Raw genomic sequence first — 19,864 nt, 5'->3', positions numbered from 1 at the left:
CACAATACACTGAGTGTACAAAACAGAAGGAACACCTTCCTAATATTGAGTTGCAGCCTCAATTCCTCCGGGCATGGACTCTGCAAGGTGTCGAAAGCGTTCCACAGGTATGCTGGCCCATGTTGACTCCAATGCTTCCCACAGTTATGTCAAGTTGCCTGGATGTCCTTTGGGTGGTGGACCATTCTTGATAGGCACGGGAAACTGTTGAGCGTGAAAAAACCAGCAGAGTTGCAGTTCTTGACACACTCAAACCGGTGTGCCTGGCACCTTCTACCATAACCCATTCAAAGGCAGTTCAATATTTTATCTTACCCATTCACCCTCTGAATGTCACACATACACAATCATGTCTCAATAGTCTCAAGTCTTAAAAATCATTCTTTAACCTGTCTCCTCCCCTTCATCTACACTGATTGAAGTGGATGTAACATGTGACATCAATAAGGGATCATAGCTTTCACCTGGTCAGTCTGTCATGGAAAGAGCAGGTGTTCCTAATGTTTTGTACACTGTGTAGACTGCCATGCTTTTTGCTATCGTACACATTTCCTTTCCCCCTGAACTTGGAAACGTACTGTATACTACGGCCAGTTTCCTGGACTTTGATTGAGCTTAGTCCTAAACTTAAAAACACTTTTAATGGAGATTCTCCATTGAAAGCGCTTCTTCCAAGACTAAGCCTAATCTGTGTCTGGGCAACTGTCATATTGGGAATACATTTGAAGGTTATTGCAATACTGCTCTCCCTGTAGGTATCCAATAGGAACCCGAACCACCACTAGATAGTAGGGCCCCACAATAGAAAAAAGATAAGGTACCGGATGGGAAGACAGGGAGGATATTAATATTCTGTCTCTCAAGGGGACAAATATCCAGTGTGGAATTGTGATAGTCCAAAGTTTCACAGGCATTCCTTGTGTTGAACGACAGTATGTCCTCCCCATTCAAAACCATTACAGGAGTAATTCATCAGTCTTTGGGAAGATACTAACAACAACAAAAAAGATAGATGTTCATAAATGTATTTATTTATTTTAAGTCCTTCAGCAGTTATTCCATTGTTCTATAACCAAAGGGAAATCTTACATAATCAATGAACACATTTAAAAATATATCCACCCCCGACAAAACAGAAACAACTCCAGGCCACCTCTAAAGAAAGCAGAGTATGTATTCACCATTGGGGTATAAGCTTACAGCTGTGTCTCTGCAACCTGCTGTATATTGGCCAGACTGTCTGTTACATAAACACAGACTTCAAAGAAAAGCAGTCACTGAATGCAACAAGTCTGTTCAGGAGGGTGACATTTTACAGAACATTCAGACAGATATTAATTGTATAGCACAGCTATGATTTTCTGTCATATAGAATAGGAATCGTGTCAGCTCTATTCATTACATTTCTATCTGCAACGTTGTGAATGTTTTACCTCACTGAATACACCCCAGGTTGGAGCAGAAATATCAAGCTGGGAAGGTCAAAGTTGGGACAACGGCTGTACAAACATCACAATCTTTTATGGATAGTCAGAGCATTAATATTATGTATTATTTGTCCTGGTCTTATTAGTTTTTACACTGAACTGTCCACGGTAAAACATTAAGAGTTTTATTATTTCACAAAAGGCTCAGAAACAAATTGGCTACCGACAGCCCACTATTATTTACACTGGTAAAGGAGGGGACGTTCGTTCGGTCTGGGTGTCCGAAGACCACTTCATCTTTGGAGCAAAACACACAATCTGTCGTCTGCTGACAAGCCCGCTGAGAGAGCAAACGAGTGACCGTCCCCACGTTTGCAGAACTTCATAGCAACACGCAGAGGTCAGCTGTGCTAGCAAAAGGGAGCGAGGTAAGAGCAAGGGACACTACTGCCTACAACTGGATGAATTTGGAAATGATGCATCTTTAAGGGTGCCTGATACACCAGCAGCAACTGGTTTGATTTCTCATTAAGTGCTACTGTATTCAAGATCAGTCAGCTTACTCTTTTAAACATATAAAATCACTAACTCTTAGAACACTTTTGAACAACTCTTCTTTCATCAATGGTATATGCTACCAATAACATTGTTATTGGAACGCAATCTAGTCATCACTAATTCAAAATTCCAATCAATGAACTGGTGAGATGCCAGCTTTGCAGTGCGCATAGGTACTTGTCCCAAAATATAAATAAAAAATATATATACTTTCTCTACATACTTCAAACTTATACTCAAGTAAACTCTTCTATGCTGCTTTTGTCAAGAGCACTTGTATAATTATTTGCATTCATAAGGGAATTTTTGCAGAGGGAGTGTGGTTCTATGTAGCTTCATGTAGAACTGCTTATTGATACTGGTCCATTTGACTCTGAATAGTCCAAAGACATGATTTTTCAACACACTTCTTTTTCTTTGTGCAGAAACATGAACAAAAGTCAACGAATGAGAACTATATTCAAAAAGGTAACTGTACATCCACTGCCTGAGAGTGACAACGCACTACAACCATGTCTAAATAAATCAACACTGTCCCAGCACGTGTGTCTGGTGCTTATGTGATGCAGGGCTATTCTACAGTAAGACTTCTTCTGATGAGTTGGTTAGAGACTATGGGAGACAGTGGGAGGGAGATAAGCAGAGTGCAGAGGTCAGCTTGGCTCTCCCCCCCCCTTCTTGTTGTAGCACAACTTTCCCTGTGTAGATCCGTAGTGTTATAGAATCTCCAGGTCGACGTGCCGTACCTCTGGATTGCGTTGCTGTTGAGGGACAAAAAACACAACACATTAAATCTTACCACTTCTTTTTAGCATTAAATGAATGTCAACAATTATCTTGGATGATAATGTGATATCATGAGAGTGATATTTCTGGTTCTGATCACTAACCCATCATTGGACAGGAAAAGTTACAATGCTCACTCACCATTAAAAATACATAGTTTTATTAGACAAGTTTAAAATAGACGTTTCGGCCTACAATGGCCTGCTTCAGAATAATCCCAAAGGGAATGGACAAGTTCATACAGGGCATGGGGAACACAATTAGGGAGAAAACTCTCTTCAGCTGGTGGTGCTAATGAGAGACAGCGTGGTAGACCATACAGGTTAGTACTAAGGGTCTGGTGTGCTGTGGTCAATGTCTCCACCTATTGATGAAATACAGAAGTGATACCAGTAAACAACAATTGGAAAACTGTGCAAGCTTTTTTCAACTACAATAGGTGTAATTGATATACAACCACTACTATATAATACATGTTGAATATGTTGTGTATTGAAAAATGAACAGGGCTAAGCAAAACTAGGGATAGCAACAATAAACATCAAAAGCTCAGGCAAAGTGGTCTAACAACTGGTTTGGACAACAGTTAGTGAGCTAGTAAGCTCCCTCCATGTGTAAACAAGAAGTACAAATAGGTGGGGGGGGGGGTTGTCAATGGACCAACAAAGGGATGGAGCTCGTCACCAAAGCATACTATAGTCCTCTAGATTAAGTCTGGGGACTAAAGTATCTAAGTAATGGATCCAGAACGTCTCTCTGGACCTTCGGTGTATGTCAACATCGCCACCGCGTTTGTTTTTACTGACTTGTTCAATTCCAAACAAAAAAACAAAAACAAAGAGAATCACAAAGCGAGTGTCCTCTCTTTGAAATGGAGGGCCACTGGGCTGTTGGGGTCAGCACGTGTAATGGCACTTCGGTGCTCACACATTCTAGTGCGTGACTCCCTTGAAGTTTATCCTACGTAAAATAAGCCACACGGCCAGCGAATCACATAGATCACATTGCGAGAATGACAATTGATGGTACTTTTGATTTTTATGTCTCCACCCGGTCTGGGGTGCGAGAAACTTTTCCTATGTTTTGTGTACTGGCATTGAGTAAATTGCCACACTTGTAGTTGCCGGGGGGAATATGCAGGAGGCTGGTCTTGTTTGCGCCTTGGCTGATGTCGGATCGGACAACACAGTCTTTAATGTTTTTAGCTCTACGGTAGGCGGCTGCAGACTGAAATGTATTACATAGAGTGGAGTCTGAGCGTAGAATATGCCAATGTTTTTTAATGATGCCTAGTAGTTCTGGACTTTGTGGGGTGTAGGTAGTGACCTGTTGGACAGAAGGTCTGGCTCTAGGGCTTGCTCAGTAGTTGTGCTGAACATCCATGAGTTTACTTTCAGTTTGATTTAACCATGTCTGATTGTAGCCCTTTGCTCTAAATCTTTCTAGGAGTTCATCCTTTCGTCTGTTGAATGCACTTCAACAGATCACCAACTAAGAGTTAATACAAGCTATGTGTATGGTGTTGAAATGTAACATGTTGGTGGTGGAGCTATGGAGGGGTAAGTACAGACATGCATTCCAATTCCCTAACATGAAGTGTGCACTCCCTTACTCTACTTCGTGGATTGGTTCTTCAAGCATTGAATCGATATAAGCATGTGCACACTTTGGGGAGAAGGGTACATAGAGAATGGGAGTGCGGTGCCACTCTACCTTGAGTTCCTTCTCCAGGCGGTCCACCTCGGCCCCCAGGGTGTCGATGATGTTCTCACCGTGCTTCAGCATGAAGTTCTCCAGCTCATCAGTGGTCTTCACCTGCTGGATGTCCTATAAGCCACAACAAAGTAACACAAACATACAGGTACCTGCCAAAATAATGGATACACTTGAGTAAATGAGGGATACAAAGTATATTGAAAGCAGGTGCGGCTCCTGAGTTAATTCAGCAATTAACATCCCATCATGCTTAGGGTCATGTACAGTGCCTTCGGAAAGTATTCAGACCCCTTGACTTTTTCCACATTTTGTTAGGTTACAGCCTTATTCTAAAAATGATTACATCGTCCCCCCCCCCCCATCAATCTATACACAATAGCCCATAATGACAAAGCAAAAACAGGTTATTAGAAATGTTTGCTAATTTATAAAAAATAAACAGAAATATCACATTTACATAATTATTCAGACCCTTTACTCAATAGTTGTTTTGGTACCCTTCCCCAGATCTGTGCCGCGACAAAATCCTATCTCAGAGCTCTACGGACAATTCCTTCAACCTCATGACTTGGTTCTTGCTCTGACCTGCACTGTCAACTGTGGGACCTTATATAGACAGGTGTGTGCCTTTCCAAATCATGTCCAATCAATTTACCACAGGTGGACTCCAATCAAGTTGTAGAAACATCTCAAGGATGATCAATGGAAACAGGATGCACCCGAGTTCAATTTCGAGTCTCATAACAAAGGGTCTGAATAGTTATGTAAATAAGGTATTTCTGTTTTTTGATACATTTAACATTTATTTTCTAAAAACCTGTTTTCGCTTTGACATTATGGGGTAGTGTGTGCAGATTGCTGAGGATTTTTATTTATTTAATAACATTTTAGATTAAGGCTTTAACGTAACAAAATGTGGGAAAAGTCAAGGGGTCTGAATACTTTCCGAAGGCACTGGGCAGGCCATTATTTTGCTGGGCAGGCCATTATTTTGGCTACCATGGTTATGCCCCCATAGGATGACAATGCCCATAGGATGACTTTGCCCCCCATCCACTGGGCACTTGTAGAATCTATGCCAAGGTGCATTGAAGCTATTCTGGCTCGTGGTGGCCCAATGCCCTATTAAGACACTATGTTTGTGTTTCCTTTATTTTGGCAGTTACCTGTACACTCAGTACTTTGACTAGATAATCATGCACACAGCTAGCTCTGTTACATTCGGCGAGTCATGTATCATTAAGCAATATTCAGTCACTGTTACATAAAGTACAAGACAGTATTAAAATCAGTTTGAAATAAAACATTTCCCCAGCACCATCCTTCAGCTGGATACCAAAACAAGTGGAAGGGTTACCGTTTGGGTGAAAAACAAAATTCCAGATTGCAGCTTTAAAGGATCGTACAATGGCTATCAATGCAGATGGATTACTAGGGATGTCTAACTCTCCAAACCAGAAAGACCAACAAAAAAAAAGCTATGGTGATAAACAGTCGCCTTCATGAAACACTTTTTAGCATTACATTAGCCTTACGTTGAGGATCTGTTCGATGTCCTGCTTCTCCAGGTAGGAGCGTGTCACCACCCTCCCGTCAAAGTCCACCTCCGCCTTGAAGCGCACTTTACTTAGCCCCAGGTCTGTGGCCTTCACATCGTGGATCGCCCTGGTCACAGCAAAAACAAAAAAAAGTGTTAGTTACATATTTTTTCAAATGTATTTTATATTAGAGACCACAAGTGTAAATGAGCTATGTATCCAACTCGTCGGCAATATTTATTTTGTGTATGGTCACTGACAAATAAACCATAACATTAATACATTTCAAGAGCAGATCACGTACTGCAGGGATCGGCAACATGCAGCCAGCGGGCCAAAACTGTGATTTATTTTGTTTTTTTAAAAGTAGTCGTTTCAACAAAAAAAAAAAAAAAGGAGAAACAGGAATTCAGCTAAAAATGTGTTTAATTTAGGAAATACACTACATGACCAAAAGGTCATGGGCATTAATATGGAGTTGGTCCCCCCTTTGCTGCTAAAACAGCCTCCACTCTTCTAGCAAGGCTTTCCACTAGATGTTGGAACATTGCTGCGGGGGCTTGCTTCCATTCAGCCACGAGCATTAGAGAAGTCGGGCACTGATGTTGGGCGATTAGGCCTGGCTCGCAGTCAGCATTCCTATTCATCCCAAAGGTGTTCAGTGGGGTTGAGGTCAGGTCTCTGTACAGGCCAGTCAAGTTCTTCTACACCGATCTCGACAAACCATTTCTGTATGGTCCTCGCTTTGTGCACAGCGGCATTGTCATGCTGAAACAGGAAAGGGCCTTACCCAAACTGTTACCACAAAGCTGGAAGCACAGAATCGTATGCTGTAGCGTTAAGATTTCCCTTCAAAAGGAACTAAGGGGCCTAACCCGAACCATGAAAAACAGCCCCAGACCATTATTCCTCCTCCACCAAACTTTACATTTAAGTCATTTAGCAGACGCTCTTATCCAGAGCGACTTACAGTTAGTGAGTGCATACATTATTTTATTTTTCATACTGGCCCCCCGTGGGAATTGAACCCACAACCCTGGCATTGCAAACGCCATGCTCTACCAACTGAGCTACATCCCTGCCGGCCATTCCCTCCCCTACGCAGGGCCAATTATGCGCCGCCCCATGGGTCTCCCGGTCACGGCCGGCTACGACAGAGCCTGGATTTACAGTTGGTACTATGCATTGCGGCAGGTAGTATTCTCCTGCCATCCGCCAAACCCAGATTTGTCAGTCGGACTGCCAGATGGTCAAGCGTGATTCATCACTCCAGAGAACGTGTTTCCAATGGCGGCAAGCATTACACCACTCAAGCCGACGCTTGGCATTGTGCATGGTGATCTTAGGCTTTTGTGTAGTTGTTCGGCCATGGAAACTCATTTCATTAAGCTCCTGAGAAACAATATATTTCGGCTCTAATTTCTCAGATTCCAAAATGCTAATTAGCATCAAAGTAGACATCATGCAAAACTACAAATCCCTGCAAGCTCCTGAACATCATCTCTAGCTGACACCTTTGCTAACAGGTATTGTGTCAATTAAAAAACTTCAATTCACAAAACAGTTCACAGAATTGCCCATTTAAAGAAATGTAGCCGATTTATTCATTACTACATTTAGCTAACATTAGATAAGAATCTTTGGATTAACTATCTTTGCCTCGAGTCGGCAGTCTCGTCCAGATCATCATGGCATTTGTAGTTCTTTATGATAGCCACATTAGCATTTCATTTTTGGGAGGGGTAAATACAGGCAAATATATTGATAAAAGTCACCTTGTCCTAGAGAGATTTACACGGTTATCAAAACGTCACGCCAGGGTAAGCCTACACAAAACACAGCCCTTATTTGAAGTGTTTCTAAAATCCCCTATGGGAAAAGTGAATGGTGGAAAAACGATTGGAACCATTTCCCTGTTTGAGCGCTAGGTTTTATGGGTATTATAACTCATAATGTGGTACTCTATGGTGTCAGTGCTGAGCGCTGAGGCCTGATTGTGTGGTGGGATAGGCCAGGGTCATGGTCATTAGGAGGTATGCAACAGAACACATTTTCAATCGCGTTGCATCTGAAAATGAAAAGGAGTGTTTCTTATTGGACCAAGTCAAGGTAGTCCCACCCTGTTTCAGTCTGTTTTTCCTTCTGATTGGTGCCTAATGAACACAACCCTGGTACAGGGATAGAGAGGCCTGGGGCTGGAGCGTCACTGACCTAACAGCGAGACAAAAATGAGTGTTTCTTATTGGAAAACTCCAGGTAGTGCCCTCCTGTTTGTCTTATTTTTTTGTAATTACAAAAATAAATAAAACATCTGTTTGGTGCCTAATAAAAACGACCCTGGGACACTGGACATGGCGGCCACTGACTAACCGGACAGCGGGATCATTCTCCAGGAACTCCGTGAGTTTCTGGACGTGCTCGGCCTGGATGGAGCGTCCCAGCAGTGCCTCCGTGTTTGTGTAGATGAGGAAGGCTGACACTACGCCCAGTAGGGTTCCCACACCCAGAGAGCCCAGGCTGTCGTACAGCGGGTTACCTGGCACAGGGCACGAGGGAAAAAGAGAGAGTTGGTCTATGTCCCAAATTGTACCATATTCACGGTATAGTGCACTAGTTTTGACCAGGGCCCATGGGGCTCCAAATGGCACCCTATTCATTATTTAGTGCAGTACTATGTATTGCACCATCAAGGGAATAGGGTGTCCTTTGGGACGCAGACTAAATAAGGAGTTGTGGCTTAACCATTGACGCGTTCCAGGTCATCTGCATTTGTAGGCTGCATAGGATGTTAGTACTGTGTATATATTTCAGACTCAGAATACACAGCACTGGTTCACACAGAATACATAACATAGGTAATATTAAGTATTTGACTGGCCAGAGAATTTAGACAGCTGGGTTACTGTTAGGGTAACTCGAGAACTCAAGTTGTGCAATGGTGGCCCACTGGAGGGGCCCGTGGTTGTGTGAGCACCTGGGAGTGAAGTGCCTACGTGTGGGGAAATGAATAGCATCTCTGTGTAGGTGTGTGTACACTTGTGAGTCCTGTGTGTGTGTGTATGTACATGTGAGTGAGATGAGCTGTGTGTGTGTGTGTGTGTGTGTGTGTGTGTACACCTGTGAGTACCTGTGAGTGAGATGAGCTATGTGTGTGTGTGTGTGTACCTGTGAGCGAGGTGAGCCCCATGCAGCTTGAGGCCATGATCACTCCCAGCACAGCAGCAGAGTCTTCCAGCAGCACCACATTAGTGCTGGGGTCTCGGCTTTGCATCACTGCACATCAAAACAACATACTGCTTTACTGATCACAACAATAACTACTGATGTACATACATATTGTAAGGGATGACATGTAGATAACTTTATCTCACAAAATCATTGATGTAGCTACATAATGCAATACATGCTAACAACTAACTTATAAAATAATTTGGAATTAAGACTGGGGTAATGTTAAAACTTGGGTAGGTACTCTAGTTATTGATGCATACCGGTACATCAAATAAAAAGGTTACAAAACAAATACGCATTGTACGAACCATATTCATAGAAGGACACTCCTTGCTGGCCAGCACTCTTTTTAATTTCATTGATGGCCACTAGCAGTGTTGCTGAGAGGGAGATAGAAGAAGCAAAAAGAAACATGCAAATCCATAGAACAGTCAGTGTACCTTCCTATTGAACACATATACTGCTTTACATCCATTTTAAATACAAGTACATATCATGGGTTCCGTAGAACAGTCAGTGTACCTTCCTATTGAACACATATACTGCATTACATCCATTTATTTTAAATACAAGTACATATCACGGGCTATCAAGCGTCTCAGAATAGGAGTGCCGATCTAAGATAAGTTCCCCCCCCGTCCAGGTAATGTTATTCATATTGACCTAAAAAGGCAAAACTGATCCCAAATCAGAACTCCTACTCCGAGACACTTGATGAATACAGTCCCAGAGGGTGATAGTAATTTCAGACCATAAGATACCTCCTTCTGAGACCAGAGATCCTGCCAAGATACAGTAAGCCTGCAAGAGACAAAACACAAACCAACAATTAAGAGGGACATCGTTCCAAAAGCACGGTTCGATCAACCACTTTGGCAAATAGACAAGAGGACGTAACAGTTACTCAAATCAAAGATTATGTGAATGTTTGATACCGACAACATTGCAGTCAGACTGTGCAGAATCACTGTACAAATCTTGCATTCCAAATAGCTAGTATGTGATTAAGATGAGCTATTCTGCACGTGGTCATGCCCAAACTGATCCCCTCAGCAGCAGTAACAATGTGGCCACTCACCCAAAGCAGAGACTCGATTGGCTGTGGGTGCAGCAGTCCCATGATGCCGTGGTACCAAGAGAGACCCGCTCCCATCATGAAGATGCCCACGCCGCTGATGAGTGAGGCGATGTAGCGCATGTTGGAGAAGCCGTACCTTAAAGTCAGAGAATAAAACATGTGTTTTATATCTGCACTCACCCCCTCCAGAAGACAGACACACACAGGTTGGAGCAGAGGATCAACAGAGTATCATTTAATGGTGGTGTGGTCCTTACGGGTGGACAGCGTCAGGGTTCCGGACAGACTGGCTGATGCCGATTGCAAGAAGAGCCTGCAGGAGAGAGTGATGAGGTATAAATCGAATCTGCAGCCTTTACAAAATATACTGTATATGACACATTGTTTACAATGACTATCATACAGTACATTCCAGCTCTGGCTTTTAAGACACTCATGGTAACTGGTGTTATCCATTGCAATCAGGGATGGGACTGTGATGGAACATTTTATGTTTGTGCTTTTCTAATAACAGTTTTCTGTGTTCATGCAAGTGACTGATTGAACGAACCCTCACTATCAGTATCTGTAATTTGGCACTACGCCCAGACCCTTGTTTTGAGAACGAAAGATGTCGCAGTTCCAAGGTCTCAGCTTAGAGAGAAGAAGCCTCATGAGGTATTGGTCTGTCACATGCATGACCCAGTATAGGTCAGTCACATGAATGAAGCAAACGTTAATTATGAATTAATTATGAATGAATAAGCTAAATCATGCAAATATAACTTGTCTGTATATAAGAGATCTAACCGGACTGCCCCGGGAGAGCTCCTGACAGACATTCACTATGGCGCATCAAGTTTGTTGGAACCTCTCCAGTTAACTGATAATAAACAATGATTCATTTAAGATTGACTTTGAGTGTCCCTGTGTAAGAATGTCCACAACAGGACCAACTCTATTAATCACGAATTCTAACTCATCCCTAATTGCAATATCAGGGTATGTGACGATATGTGCACTTCTTGGTAGCCAGTGGATTTGGAGGGCATGTCCCAATAACATATCTTTCCTCCTGAAGTGTGCACTCATTCACTACTTCCCACAAATCTCAAAGCATTGGATTGATTGAGGCATGGGATCGTGGGAGTTTCCACAATATTTCCGATACCAGTCATTACCTTTCAAATCAGCGAAGGGGAGTGAACAAGGGCACACTTTAGGAGGAAGGAGAGATAATTAGGACATAGCCACTGTATCTGACCTGGTTGCAGGTGTCAGCCAGGGAGTGAATGGCCTCTGAGAACATGCTGGCTGATCCAGTGTACACCCAAGCCAGGAGCTTGAAGAAGAAATTCAGTCCATTACTGAGGGCAGAGAGAACAACACAATCAACCTTAAAAACCTACTCACATCAATCAGAGAGGACAAGAAAAATAGTAGTTTTCATATAGGACGAGTTAAAAGTTTACGCTCTCTAATATACAATTCAATGGCCGGTGTTTAACCCATAGAATAATGTTTCGTTTTACTTCCTTTTCTTTGCATGATTGAGCATACTTTCCAACTCAATGTATCAACTGATAACAATTACTTGGATTGAGGATGTATCCAGAGAAGAGTTAAGACCCATACTGTGTGTCTTGTAAATGAATTACGCTAACTCCTAAACTTCCTGCATGACATGGGGGTTAATGTGAACAGACACAGTGGAGTCCCTCATGTGACTGTCATGCCTGCTAACTCAATAGCTCTAATCCAATACACCAACAGTGTCTCGTGTGAGAACCTACCCCTTGCCCTGATCAACTTGTACTTTACTCACATTTGAATCCCCGGCTGAAGAAAATGAAATGCAACTACAGTTAAACAATTCTGGCATGCATAAGAATAAATTGGCTGTTTTTTTGTGGGGTTTTCGTGAGTTTTCATGAAGGTCATTTTAACAGTAGGGTATGACAAAAGTAAATGAGACACTATTCTGGGAGGAGGGGGGCAACAGGTGAGGAAAAGGAGACTTACATGCATATGGCCACCATCACCACCTTCCCCGGCCCTTGTGAAAATGTCGCCCTATTGCTGCCTGATCGGGGCTACATGACAGGAGAAGGGAGAGAAAAGATCAAGCCTACTGGAGATAATGTCTGCTATATCAGAATTATGATTCTAGGAAAAGCAATAGCGTCAATTCCATTCTAAATTAATTCAAATAAAGTATTTTTATCTGAGGATTTTCAATGAATGTCTTAATCTACATAATATATACTTCCAGAGAATGTTACAAAATAAGTTAGACACTACCCATCTTTCGTTTAACCATCAGAGCCCTTCATATACAGTGCCTTCGGAAAGTATTCAGACCCCTTGACTCTTTCCACATTTTGTTACATTATTATACTAAAATATATATTATTTTTTTATTCCCTCAGCAATCTACACACATTACCCCATAATGACAAAGTGAAAACAGGTATTTATAAATGTTTGCAAATGTACTACAAATTAAAAACAGAAATACCTTATTTACATACGTATTCAGACCCTTTGCTATGAGACTCGAAATTGAGCTCAGGTGCATCCTGTTTCCATTGATCATCCTTGAGATGTTTCTACAACTTGGAGTCCACCTGTGGTTTGGAACCACCAAGACTCTTCCTAGAGCTGGCCGCCTGGCAAAACTGAGCAATCAGGGGAGAAGGGCCTTGGTCAGGGAGGTGACCAAGAACCCGATGTTCACTCTGACAGAGCTCTAGAGTTCCTCTGTTGAGATGGGAGAACCTTCCAGAAGGACAACAATCTCTGCAGCACTCCACCAATCAGGCCTTTATGGTAGAGTGGCCAGACGGAAGCCACTCCTCAGTAAAAGGCACATGACAGCCTGCTTGGAGTTTGCCAAAAGGCACCTAAAGACTCTGACCATGAGAAACAACATTCTCTGGTCTGATGAAACCAAGATTGAACTCTTTGGCCTGAATGCCAAGCGTCACGTCTGGAGGAAACCTGGCACCAGCCCTACGGTGAAGCATGGTGGTTGCAGCATCATGCTGTGGGGATGTTTTTCAGCGGCAGGGACTGGGAGACTAGTCAGGATCAAAGGAAAGATTAACGGAGCAAAGTACAGAGAGATCCTTGATGACAACCTGCTCCAGAGCGCTCAGGACCACAGATTGGGGCGAAGGTTCACCTTCCAATAGGACAACAACCCTAAGCACACAGCCAAGACAACGCAGGAGAGGCTTCGGGACAAGTCCCTGAATGTCCTTGAGTGGCCCAGCCTGAGCCCAGACTTGAACCCGATCGAACATCTCTGGAGAGACCTTAAAATAGCTGTGCAGCAACGCTCCCCATCCAAACCAAGCTTGAGAGGATCTGCAGAGAAGATTTGTAAAAACTCCCCAAATACAGGTGTGCCAAGCTTGTAGCGTTATACCCAAGAAGGCTCGATGCTGTAATCGCTGCCAAAGGTGCTTCAACAAAGTACTGAGTAAAGCGTCTGAATACTTATGTAAATGTGATGTTTTTTTAGATTTTTAATACATTCGCAAACATTTCTAAAAACCTGTTTTTGCTTTGTCATTATGGGGTATTGTGTGTTGATGATGAGGGGAAAAAACTATTTAATTAATTTTAGAATGAGGATGTAATGTAACAAAATGTGGAAAAAGTCAAGGCACTAGCGGAGTCAAAGGTAGCATATTTAGAGGATTTTCAGCACACAAAAATTAAGTACAGTATAGAATGCACCATCACATGCTAGGTGGTGCAGTACTGTAAAGGATCATTGAAAGGAGACCAGCGTTATACAGAGGCACTGTGTCAATGAACGTTGGTGAGAATGAAACAATGTCATGTAAATGCATACCCTACCGTTCAAAAGTTTGGTGTCACTTAGAAATGAGTTGCAAAGAAAAAGCCATATCTCAGATTGCCCATCTTAATCTTTTCTTGTTATTGGCCAGTCTGAGATATGGCTTTTCCTTTGCAACTCTGCCTAGAAGGTCAGCATCCCGGACTCGCCTCTTCACTGTTGACGTTGAGACTGGTGTTTTGCGGGTAACTATTTCATGAAGCTGCCAGTTGAGGACCTGTGATGCGCCTGTTTCTCAAACTAGACACTAATGTATTTGTCCTCTTGCTCAGTTGTGCACCGGGGCCTCCCACTCCTCTTTCTATTCTGGTTAGAGCCAGTTTGCGCTGTTCTGTGAAGGGAATAGTACACAGCGTTGTACGAGATCTTCAGTTTCTTGGCAATTTCTCGTATGGAATAGCCTTAATTTCTCAGAACAAGAATAGACTGACGAGTTTCAGAAGAAAGTTATTTGTTTCTGGCCATTTTGAGCCTGTAATTCGAACCCACAATTGCTGACGCTCCAGATACTCAACTAGTCTTAAGAAGGCCAGTTTTATTGCTTCTTTAAAATCAACAGTTTTCAGCTGTGCTAACATAATTGGGTTTTCATAAAAGTGTTTTCTAATGATCAATTAGCCTTTTAAAATGATAAACTTGGATTAGCAAACACAACGTGCCATTGGAACACAGGACTGATGGTTGCTGATAATGGGCCTCTGTACGCCTATGTAGATATTCCATTAAAAATAATCTGTTTCCAGCTACAATAGCCATTTACAACATTAACAATGTCTACACTGTATTTCTGATCAATTTTATGGTATTTTAAAATGGACAAAAAAATGATTTTCTTTCGAAAACAAGGACATTTCTAAGTGACCCCAAACTTTTGAACGGTAGTGTACATTTTTCCTACTGATCCACCATGGGCATCGTACCCACAACCGTAGCGCCATGCTCTACCAACTGAGCCACACGGGACCAGTGATGCAGGGCTGTGATGCAGGCTTTCAATAGGGAACCACATCACACTGCTTCAGGTCACATTGGCCCTGAACTCACCTTTGTGTTTCCCCAGAAATCTTTGTACTCCTTTAGCAGCTGCTGATTCCGGAAAATATCTGAAAGACAGTGAAAAGGAGTGAAGAGAGCATAAACGGAGACAGTGAGTGTAAGCTCACAGCACAGACCATCATTGTAATTAATCGCAACACCACTGAGGAACCAGGTAGCCACTGGTGGGTCGTGTTCATTAGGGCCTGCACAGAAACGTTTTGTAACGGGAAATGAAAATGAGCATTTCTTATTGGACTAGCCAAGTTAGTCCGTTCTCTTCCATTTGTTACCTAATAAATATGACCCAGGCTACATGTCAATATGTAAAAACCACATCATCACACCAACTACACAGCCTAGGTTGGGCTGGGTTACAAAAAGAAAACAACACACATAATAAACAGAGCAAGTATAGACGGTTATTGTACAGTTAGTCACAGAATGCACATGCAGGGTGGAGGATACCTACTCTCTTCGTACTCTCTCTCCTCCACTTTCCTGAGTTTCCGCTCTCTGTCAAGGGCTTCAGGACTTCCCCACACATCTAGAGCTCTGGAAGTCCGATTGAAATAACATTTTCGTTTCGTATACAATATGGTCTACCTATTAGCATCAATATAGTCTACCTAATAGCATCACATTGGCTTAAGGTTGCTAATGTGCAGTCAACTGTAAAGTGCATGATTCCAACAATTGATGTTAATTTTGGTGCTGTAAACACTTGTTTTTTTGTGACATGATTTTACTGGTAAGTAAGGAATGTAAAATGTACTAACTTGACTTCCACATCTGATCGCAGGAATACAGTGAATGCCTCAGTGTCGTCGTGTGGGCTGCGTCGACGGATCTTCCTTAGCTGCTCCAGGTCACTAAGGTCACACGAAAGATAAAAGAGAGAAAGAAAAAGAGAGAAAGAAAGAGAATAGTCAGAAATAGCGAGCGAGACAGAAAGAGAGACAGCGACAGTGGGCTGAGTACATCAAGCAGTCCCTGCATCAATGACTGAGCCATGGGCATGTTAACTTCCCTTAATGTGATAATTTTACATTTTAGTCATTTAGCAGACGCTCTTATCCAGAGCGACTTACAGTTAGTGAGTGCATACATTGTTTCTGACCATTTTGAGCCTGTAATCGAACCCACAGTGTGTTTCCCCATTAGCTCAGTGGAAGATTGTAATGCTAAGCAGCACTAGTATGGTCTGGAATACACTGAATTCAGAAAAGGATAGCTACAACTTCTTTCAAAGTGTACATTGCCCACGCACCAGCAGAAAACACACAAGAAATAGCAATACTTTCGCCATTGTGAGTTTTGGTTAACCTGTATCCATTAATGCCTAATTGTCAAAATTCCCTGTTATTGAGGGTTTACCTTGGCTTGAGACAGAACTCGTTCATAGCTCTGACTGCAGTGATAAAGTTGTTCTGGGTGTACTTGGATCCATAGTCCCTCTTCTTAAGCACAGCCCGCACTTTCACTTGAATTGTCTCAGTTTTTGTCAGACCTTGGGGCGTTGTTGACCCTGAGATTTAAAAAAAGAAGAGTGCCAATTTTTTTACTGAACACCAGTGGTGTAAAGTACTTAAATAAAAATACTTTAAAGTACTACTTAAGTAGTACTTTAAAGTATCTGTACTTTACTATTTATATTTTTGACAACTTTTACTTTACTACATTCCTAAAGAACATAAATTTACTTTTTACTCCATACATTTCCCCCTGACACTCAAAAGTACTCGTTACATTTTGAATGCATAGCAGGACAGGAAAATGGTCCAATTCAAGCACTTATCAAGACAACATCCCTGATCTGGAGGACTCGCTAAAAACAAATGCTTAATTTGTAAATGATGTCTGCGTGTTTTAGTGTGCCCCTGGCTATCCGTAAATTTAAAAAACAAGAAAATTGTGCCGTCTGGTTTGCTTAATATAAGCAATTTTTAAATGATTTATACTTGTACTTAAGTATATTTTTGCAATTGCATTCACTTTTGATACTTAAGAATATTTGAAACCAAATACTTTGACTTTTTCTCAAGTAGTATTTTACAGGGTGATTTTCTATTAAGGTAGCTTTACTTTTACTACAGTATGACAATTGGGTACTTTTTCCACCACTGCTGAACACAATAACTAAAAAAGACATAGCTAGATAAGTCACATTGCTTATTCACCAGAACTACTTCCAGCTGTTTTAGGGGTTAGGGTCAAGCATGTTTTAAAAAAAAAATAAAAAAAATAAAGAGTACCAGAATATAAAGACTGATAGAGATACTTTTCAATCCTATTTTGACAATGTTCTTACTACACCTGAACATAATACTGGGGTGTATTATTAGCGGGCACCATAGCAAAACGTATTACAAACAAGTTTGCTCCTGTTTGGTTCCTAGTGAATACACATATACATATTGCCAAAACAGGACAAGCAGTGGCCATTACCTGGGGAGTCTGAGGAGAGTTGTGCAGCCCCAGCTAGCACCTTCTCCACAGTAGGCGTACTGTCTGGTCCTTGTGTAGTAGGAGGAGGGAGGCCATCCTTACTGCTGCTGGAGGTAGAATAGTACTGGACACGGCTTGTTGTTAGAGCGGCTACACGGAAGTCAGGGAGGCTGAACCACAGATTGTGCATCCCTCCATTCTGCCACCCTGTAGGGAAATGTGTGTTAGCTAAAACATACTATTAGATACACTACACACACTTTGCACTGACAGAGTGTTATGCATAAAAAATGTGTCAAGCATTGACTTGAACATGTGAGCCTCACCGTGACATGGTCGGGCAACAGTGTGGGGTCGTTGTGACAGTGGGGTTCTGTGCTGCCGGTAGACCCTGCAGAATACTTGCCATGGTCTCTGTGCCAGGCCGGGGAACATCCTCGCAGTTGCGGGCTTCGTAGAGCAATGCTGGAACTTGCTGTTTGAGTGAGAACAAGCACTGTCAGTAGGCATCGGTTGAGTTCGGCCAAACATACCTAGCTATCTACACTAAGTTAACAAGACAAACCCGACTCGCCTCCCAAAGAAATCATCATCATCATCATCATGATGATACAACTACCATCTAAAATGATCGCAGTACCTGGATGTAGCTAGCTAGTTAGCTAATAATGCCGCATCACATCAATTAGCTACTTCTAAGTTGGCTGACCGGCTAGTATAGCTAGATAGACAACTAGTTGGCTAACTAGCTAGGTTAGCAGGCTGAGGTTCAAATGACACAGAACTTGGCATTACATCGAAAGCGCCCTGTTAACCTGGTCAATGTTATGTTATAACAGTACTGTCAATACATAAAACGGAGGGACACTGTTACCTTGCGGTCTAGCTTGCTTGCTAGCTAACTTGATCTTGGTAAGCCAGATAAAGCCAGCCACTGCCCCCGGCACTGGACGGTGAGAGGCCAAACGGGTTTGGAATACCTAGTTAGCTATTGGTTAGCTAGCTAACGTTAGCCAGCTAGCACATGCTACAATAAAGCATCTCCCTACGTATACATTCATTGTGCGTTTGTTTTGGATGGCAGATAGTCGTTGTTATTTCAGGACGGCCTTACCTTTCTTGTGTGATATTTGCTCCGCATATCTCAGTCCATTTTGAGTTATGTTAACCCGCTAGCAAGATAACCACTGCGGCCGTAAATAAATTCACTGAGACGAATGCCGCGTTGAAAGCAACTGGGAACTCGAATATCTCTGACTTCCAACTCCAGTGCGTTCAAGACAACTGTGAACTCGGAGGAAAAAAAACGAGCTCGTTTTGAACGGTTATCCAACTCGGAATTCCAAGTCAAAGGTCAAATCATAACATCAGTGATCTTCAGGTCGTAAAGTCAGAGCTCTAGAAAGATGCCAGAAATTCCGAGTTGAAATTCCAAGTTGGATGACCGTTCAAATAGATTTTTGCCAGTCGGAGCGCGTTTTTTCCCGAGTTCCCAGTTGTTTTAAACGCACTGAAGTCAGAGATTTCCGAGTTCCCAGTTCCGAGTTGTTTGGAACGCGGCATCAGGACACTTTCTAAAGATCCGCCTTTCGGACCTGAAAATCACTGACGTCACGATTTGACCTCCTTTTCTTCCGAGTTCTCGGTTGTCTGGAAAGCGTCATAAGTTATTTGCGTAGAGCTTCCTATTGTAATGGAGTTGGAGTTCCGTGGTTGCCATGGCGCCGTGCTGTAGGCAGAGAGCTTTGTAAATATTGTACATATTTTAATAATTTTAGCTAGGTGTTTTATGACTGATTTTTATTTAAATAAAACGTTTTATTTTGTTAGCTAATTTGGTTCTGATTGTATTTACACTACTGTTCAAAAGTTTGGGATCACTTAGAAATGTCCTTGTTTTCGAAAGAAAAGCAAATGTTTTGTCCATTAATTTTTTTTTTTTTTTTTTTCCCACCTTTATTTAACCAGGTAAGCCAGTTGAGAACAGGTTCTCATTTACAACTGCGACCTGGCCAAGATAAAGCAAAGCAGTGCAATAAAAACAACACAGAGTTACATATGGGGTAAAAAACATAAAGTCAAAAATACAGCAGAAAATATATATACAGTGTGTGCAAATGTAGCAAGTTATGGAGGTAAGGCAATAAATAGGCTATAGTGCAAAATAATTACAATAGTATTAACACTGTAATGCTAGATG

General features: G+C 42.1%; 1 protein-coding gene across 1 annotated transcript; it reads right to left on the bottom strand.

Moving 5' to 3' along the window:
* Window positions 1-1,009: 1,009 nt before the first annotated feature.
* On the bottom strand, window positions 1,010-19,225 carry LOC121534785 (zinc transporter 9). Its single transcript, XM_041841355.2, has 18 exons — window positions 18,779-19,225; window positions 17,991-18,139; window positions 17,665-17,871; window positions 16,594-16,744; window positions 15,996-16,088; window positions 15,689-15,771; window positions 15,226-15,284; window positions 12,336-12,406; window positions 11,578-11,680; window positions 10,592-10,647; window positions 10,335-10,470; window positions 10,018-10,057; window positions 9,565-9,636; window positions 9,191-9,298; window positions 8,396-8,561; window positions 6,023-6,152; window positions 4,485-4,598; window positions 1,010-2,746 (listed from the first exon to the last, which is right to left on the bottom strand). The coding sequence occupies exons 2-18, from the start codon at window positions 18,097-18,099 to the stop codon at window positions 2,702-2,704; spliced, it is 1,743 nt and encodes a 580-aa protein (XP_041697289.1). The 5' UTR covers window positions 18,100-18,139; window positions 18,779-19,225; the 3' UTR covers window positions 1,010-2,701.
* Window positions 19,226-19,864: the final 639 nt, after the last annotated feature.

Source organism: Coregonus clupeaformis, chromosome 2 (genome assembly GCF_020615455.1).
Source record: "Coregonus clupeaformis isolate EN_2021a chromosome 2, ASM2061545v1, whole genome shotgun sequence".
Lineage (NCBI taxonomy): Eukaryota > Metazoa > Chordata > Actinopteri > Salmoniformes > Salmonidae > Coregonus > Coregonus clupeaformis.
The sequence above is the reverse complement of the archived record's forward strand: the minus strand, read 5'-3'. Positions and strand labels throughout refer to the sequence as shown.

What these genes read in the sequence shown, in the direction of transcription:
- LOC121534785 (XM_041841355.2), bottom strand. Translation starts at nt 18,099, where the DNA reads ATGTTCCCCGGCCTGGCACAGAGACCATGGCAAGTATTCTGCAGGGTC. An exon ending in GGAGAGAGAGTACGAAGAGA is followed by an intron (nt 15,285 to 15,688) that starts GTAGGTATCCTC and finishes ACTGTCTTTCAG; the next exon opens with ATATTTTCCGGAATCAGCAG. An exon ending in ATTTCTGGGGAAACACAAAG is followed by an intron (nt 12,407 to 15,225) that starts GTGAGTTCAGGG and finishes CCTGTCATGTAG; the next exon opens with CCCCGATCAGGCAGCAATAG.